At 51.2% G+C, this 6,590-nt stretch overlaps 1 protein-coding gene across 2 annotated transcripts in view; it reads right to left on the bottom strand.

Moving 5' to 3' along the window:
- Positions 1–864: 864 nt before the first annotated feature.
- LOC143024683 (uncharacterized) overlaps positions 865–6,590 on the bottom strand; it is a 191,665-nt gene continuing 185,939 nt past the window's right edge. For both annotated transcript variants that reach the window (XM_076183682.1, XM_076183683.1), the window contains one exon: positions 865–2,277. In XM_076183682.1, the coding sequence (XP_076039797.1) occupies positions 1,348–2,277 (930 nt within the window). In that variant the 3' untranslated portion in view covers positions 865–1,347. The remainder of the gene's footprint in view (positions 2,278–6,590) is intronic.

Raw genomic sequence — 6,590 nt, 5'->3', positions numbered from 1 at the left:
TCCCTCTCATCCTCCTCGTTCCACATACCATCTTTGAACACCATGTCACTTTCTCTTTGAAACATATCCTTTCCTCTTTCATTCCCACCTCTACTCTATCCTTCACAACCTCTCATACTTCTCTCAGCTTCTCCTAGTACTCATTTTCATTTTCATTTAAAACGTTTACTCTAAGCACTTCTCTACCTTCCGCCCTTTTCCTCTTTCTTTTATCCTTCACCCTCAATTTAACTTTCAACAAAAAATTATCTGACATTCCCTCATTCTCTCCCCTAAAAACATGAGCACCCAGAGCTCTTCCTATCTTCCTTTGAATACCACTACATAATCCATTAGTGTCTTATCAATCATCTTTTCCATACGACACCTTTTCCCAAGTGTACTTATGCTTGACCTTCTTCTTAAACACTGTATACAGGCTGAGGGTAAGAAACCCTCCTCTTGACCGAATGCACAGATGCTTGGTTACTGACTTTTCATCTTGAAAATACCAAAGTTGTCCAGCCCTCATTTCTGTCTGTGATTGAGTAGCGTGACAATATCCGTGAGCTGAGGCGATTTTTAGTCAACCAGTCTTCGTTGAGCCGAAGGATGGTGGCCAATCTCAGGCAAACACCGAGAAAGGGGCGGGTCCATCTGTTGTTATCAGGGTGACTGGACAACAGTAGATTCATTTATTGTCCTAATGTTGTTGGGTTTTTTTCATTCTATTGTGATAATTCGTAGTGTTTTAAGTGACCCGTGTCCGGACATTTGGCCTCATTGTAAACTCGTTTGATGTGCACGAACAGGGATTACGTGCATGAGAACATGATCGTTTCCGACCACAGAAAGGGAGAGCAATTAAGTCACCATCGATAAATTTAAATATACTTTTATTGTGAATAAATCTACAGTATCACAACATCCAATGGAGTTCTTCACCATCGTTTGTGACGGATCCCCGCAGAGGATTGTTTTTACCTGATCCTCTGCAGAACTGAAATACTAAAATATCATCCTCAGAAAGAGGAGGAAAAGGAGGAAAAGGAGGAAAAGGAAGGGGAGGAAGAGAAAGAGGAGGAAGGGGAGGAGGAGGAGGAGGAGAAAGAGGAGGATTTAGCTTCGCCTCTTTGCCCACAGGAACTTCAGATGACGCTGCAAATCAGCTGTGGCTCCGCCGTACCGTGGTGAAGAGGTTGATCAAAGCTGACTCGATCCTTCTCCCCACACCCCGTTCTCTCTCCCTACCCCCATCACGGTGACGCCCTTATGATGTATTATTCTGGCGAACGTCGAGAAGTTTTCGTTCGGTCGGCCGAGAGGGCGTCCCCGCGTTGGAAGATTTAGTAGTTTAAGGCTTCGTCGTTAGCCCTGGCGGTCCCGTCCCCGCGGGCGCTCACTCTCGGTCACAGGGAACCCGAGGAGGTCGTAGTCGTAATAGTCCTTCGTCGCATCCGGGTCGCAAGGGTTCCCGGACTGGTAGTTGAACTGGAGGGGTTCTCCTGTCTTGTCGTCGTAGTACCCGTAGGTGCCCCGCACGACGCAGTCCAGCCCACGGGTCTCGTTCTTAAAGGTCCCACTCGAGTCTAGGTAGCCCCAGGAGAAGGTGCCGTCGGGGTTGCTGTGGGACCACGACTTCACGATCTGGACATCGGGTTCCCTCAGGCCACGGATGGGCTCCCTGTTGGGGTCCAGATTGAACTCGACCTCGATGTTTGATAGAGGGGCAGAGCTACGAGGACGTGAGGGGCGGGGTGCGGGGGCGGGGGCGGGAGCGGGAGCGGGCCTAGGGATAGGTGCGGGGGCGCGTGGAGGGGGTGGCGGTGGTCGCGGGGCAGAACGAGGAGGAGCGGCCCGGACTGGCTCGGGAGCTTGCCTCAGGGGCGATTCGAAGAGAGGCGAGCGGTCCAGGGTGGTCGCCTTGTCCTCCTGCACGACGTCGTAGTCGATGTAGTCGAAGTCAAGGATGTCTTGGGGCGGGGGTGGGGCGGGTGGCGGGATGGGGGCGGGGCGGCGAACAGAAGGGGGAGGTGGAGGCGGTGCACGGACGCTGATGGGCTGTTCCGCCTGGGGAGCGAACCGAGCGGATCCTGGACGGATGCGGACCTGCGGGAGAGTGGGTGCAGGGGCCACGGGTCTTCGAACGCGGCCTCTCCGTTCCGGGGCTAGTCCGGCTCCCTGGATGCTGGCGGGCAGCGGCACAGGAGCTTGCTGGCGTAAACGACGACCGCGTGTGCGCCGTTCGACACCCTGCTGCTGCGCGACAACGACGCCGATCACGACGGCCAGGACCAACTGAAATGAGAAAAAGGGTCGAGTGAGTTACGAGGTCGGTCTCGAGTGCAAGGGAATTAGGTAGAATCGCTTCATCAGGAGAGAGAGAGTGTTGACTGGGACAACACGATTCATTTCCAAAGAGGGATGTAGTACTCTTCCATCCAATCTCGTCTTATAGACAACTTGTTTATGACAAAAGTTCAGTTAATGAAAAGACTAGACACACACATACACACACACATACACACTAATTTTATTTCTAATTGTTGCAAAAAAAAAATCCCTTTTTAGAACTTTGCATATATGCGAGCTCATGTTTGACCGGTCGACCGGGCTCTCCCCAGAGCCAGGCGACCCCCGGGGGAGGAAAGAGAGAGAGAGGGAGATAGAGAGAGATAGAGAGAAATAGAGAGAGAAGGAGAAAAAGAAAGAGAAAGCGAGAGAGAGTAAGAGAGGGTGAGAAAGAGGTGCTCCGGAAGGGCCCTCCCGGTCTCCTTACCAGGACGGAATAAGCGCAAATGAGGAGGGCAGCGTGTGCCCCGAAATTTTTGTTCTTCTTCTTCTTCTTCTCCTCCCTTAGGACAATGTCTTTTTCACTAGTACTACCCGCAATAGAACGCAAAGTCTTTGATGCCTCCTCCTTCCGCCTTCCCTCGTCGAGGACTCCTACTCCTCCTCCCGACAAGGTCCTCTCGACGGCGACTCCTCTGTGGACGGGAACCGTGTCCACACGACCCGGGCGAGGCAGCTGGGGGCCGTGGGCTGAGAGCACAGGGCCCAGGCGGGGCAGCGTATGCGTCCGAAGGGTGCTCCGGCTTGACTTGTCGCTACGCAGCGTACTGGCGCCGATGCCGCCGCCGCTCCTGGAACCATGCCTCAGGGTCTGGCTGGTCCGGCTGAGTGTGCTCGCGGCACCAGCGGGAACGGAGAAGGACGACGTCTGCTGCTGCTGTTCCGCTTGAGACGAGCTCCGGCCATTGGGGGGGCACTGACTGTGGGACCGGAGTGGGTGGGTGCGGATGAGGGCATTGAGGGGGATGGGGGCGTGGATGTGGCAGTGGTGGCAACGGGACCCGTCCGTGAGAGTCATCCTCCATCGGGGCAGCTGGCATCGCTGCTCGTGCGCGCGCGGGAAGAAGAAGAGGGCCTCACTCGCTCTCACACCACTCCCTCGGTCTTGCCTCTCCAACAGTTCGCCCGGGTCTGACTTCTCTCCGACGACGGCTCTCCCCACGACCTCTCCTCCTGGGCTGACGGAAGGCGAGCCACTCGCTCACTCCCACCCGTCCTCGCTCTTCTGCAGATCCTCTTCCGGTTCTTGGTGACAATCGGGTCGTCCTCGCTTAGGTTCCTCTTTTCCTCTTTATCATTTTTTTCATTTTTAAATTTGTTTACTTTTTTTTTCTCTTCTGCCTCTTCTCTCTACTCCCGACACCTTTCCTTTTTTTTTTTTTTTTGTCTTTCAGAAACGTAACGTTCTCTAATTTGACGAGAACCAGCGGCCTCTAAGGTGGTTGTCCACGCTCAGGGTGACCCCGAGGAGGATTCTGGCTGGTCGTCAGAGATATTTCGGACACGTGACACGACACGTCTTTCTCACTTTCACGCGCATTCTTTCTTTCTTTTTTTCTTTCTTTTCCTGGAAGACACACTTGGTCTTTGCCTGTAACGACGACTTCAGTCACCTTCAGTTACAAGGTCTTCGTCGACTTGGTCACAGAACCATTTTCCAAAAAAAAAAAAAAATAATATCACTTTTTGTCTTTGGCAATGAGGGCACGAAATACTCGTCCTTCTACATAATCAAAGTTGTTTTTTTCCTTTTTTATTTCACAGTGTGTGTCCTTTGAGAGAGAAAAAACAAGAATATGAATACAATGTGATCATCACAAAGCTGTCACAAATGTGAACACCCCCGCCCTCCCGCCCTACGCCTCTTGATCCAACGCTTCCGCCGGGCGTCCGTTTCCGTTCGGAACAATCCGCACGCGGCGCGACGTCGCTGCGGAACACCAGCCGTTCAAGCGCATCATCGTACTATGCTCGCACGGACGTGTATTTACATAAGAATATTCACATCTTCTCTCTTTCTGAGTGTATATATGTGTATATATGTGTGTGTGTGTATTACATATATATATATACGTGTGTGTGTGTATTACATATATGTATACGTGTGTGTGTGTGTGTGTGTGTGTGTGTGTGTGTGTGTGTGTGTGTGTGTGTGTGTGTGCGTGTGTGTGTGTGCGTGTGTGTTTGTTTGTTTGTTTGTGTGTGCATGTCCCTTTATCGAAGTGCCTACGTATACAGTACAGAGAAGCCTCGTGTGTTCTCCTGTGATCACTGTGGGACGCCACCGATGGAGTAGGAAACACGGGTGGATGAGAGCGGACGTTGGTTCACATGTCACGCACATGTTAGACGTCAATTCTTTTCCTTCCGCGTCGATGCCTTGCTATAAGCAGCATGTGGGAGTTCCAATCCAAGCCCACCAATTAATAACAAAGAGCTTATACGAAGGGGTACCCGTCTATTCCTCAGGACTATTTTTTATTTTATTTTATTTTTATTATTATTATTATTTTTTTTTTTTGGGGGGGGAGGGACTGTACAGGTAGGATGTTTACATTGATACAAGCGTATGTTTACGTTCGTGAAGTACTACTCGAGCGGTACCTTGGAGAAATTATTTGGGCCTCGTCCCTCGGACTTTGTGGTGAGCCTCGAGGAAGCCCTAGAGTCGTTCTCTCGCACCACAACAGCGACGGAATGCGCGAGGAACAGTGGCCACGCAACTTTCACTATCAACGCTAAATTCTTAACAGTTACGGTGAGAAGAATAAACCTGTTCTTTAGACAAAGACTAACCCGCCCTGCTAATTTTTTTTTTTTTTTTTTTTTTTTTTTTTTTTTTTTTTTTGAGCCTCTATTGCCTCACTGTCGTCCCTCTGCCCACGCCCGTGCAGCCAGCGCCCTCGCTCGCCTCTACCGAGTGTGCTTGGCAGCCAGCGGAGCTTCTAATCTACAAAGTTCGAAAGATAATCCGATTAAGGACAATAACTTCACGAGTTTACTGACGAATCCCTCAGCTTATAAGCCCTACATTATCATCTTTTTCTTTACCAATTTAAATGAAGCTCATCACGCTGTTCTCTGCTCAAGGCCTGATGGGCTCAAACACTTCCGGGCAGGGCCCAATTTGAAAAAAAAAATAATAATAAGATCGAAACTGGTCCTGGAAGAGGAAAGCAAAAAAATTCGGCGGCTCCTAGCGCACAACCCTCAGGGGCGCGGTCCGAACAGAAGCGATGTCGAGGCGAGGGTGCAACAGATATAGACGCGGCCAGCTGAGACCTGACGAAATGTCCTTTTCCCCCCTCCTCCCTACCTCTTCCACACCTCCACAAGTCTATTACCACATTAGGAAGTCCCCCTAAATAACCGGACCGCTACTACCAACACCTTCGCCTATCACCGACTACAGCCCCCTCTACACCTTTTCTCTCTACCTCTTTACCTTCTCTCTCTACCTCACTACCTTCTCTCTCTACCTCCATCTTCTCTCTCTACCTCTTTATCTTCTCTCACTACCTCACTACCTTCTCTCTCTACCCCCATCTTCTCTCTCTACCTCTTTACCTTCTCTCTCTGCCTCCACCTTCTCTCTCTACCTCTTTACCTTCTCTCTCTACCTCTTTACCTTCTCTCTCTCTACTCCCTCTCTACCCTCGATGTCATCCACTGAGAACCCTTGAGGTCTCGTTGAGGATAAAAGTTCGCCGGAGCAAAGCACACAAAGAGGGACTGACGATTCTTGTCCGGATCTCAGCGTCCAAGCTATTCTGGCCCACCGTCAGGTTCCGGGTTGTCCCTACTGCAGGCGCCACCACCGAATTCGGCTCTCTGAGAGGCCTTCCTGCACGGATTTCGATCCTTTGGATAATTCGAGGTTATTATCGCTGTGTACAACTATTCATCTGTGTATGTTATCGGCATCCTCTCGACGGCGCCTTACGATGACCAATTCGAGAATCTCTCTTCCTGTGGATCCAAATTTCGGATGTGGGGAACGACTAGTACGTTTTGAGGCTGCCGCCAGACGATTCGATTCAGCTGTAGGAGACCTCCTCCAGCAGGCAATCAGTGGGCTCACCAGCCGAGGGCGGACCCCGGATTGAGGGAGGTCCGGACTGACCGGGACTCCAAATCTGGAGAGGACCCACGCTTTCGGCCGATGCACGGAACAGTTTGTCTGTTCATCGTCGGTGGTATTCTTAATTTGTCCAGGTGGACCAAAGGTAGTAAGGGGCGTTTGGTGGAAGCCGGGCGCT

Source organism: Oratosquilla oratoria, chromosome 4 (genome assembly GCF_046742065.1).
Source record: "Oratosquilla oratoria isolate Oo_2021 chromosome 4, ASM4674206v1, whole genome shotgun sequence".
NCBI lineage: Eukaryota > Metazoa > Arthropoda > Malacostraca > Stomatopoda > Squillidae > Oratosquilla > Oratosquilla oratoria.
The sequence above is the reverse complement of the archived record's forward strand: the minus strand, read 5'-3'. Positions and strand labels throughout refer to the sequence as shown.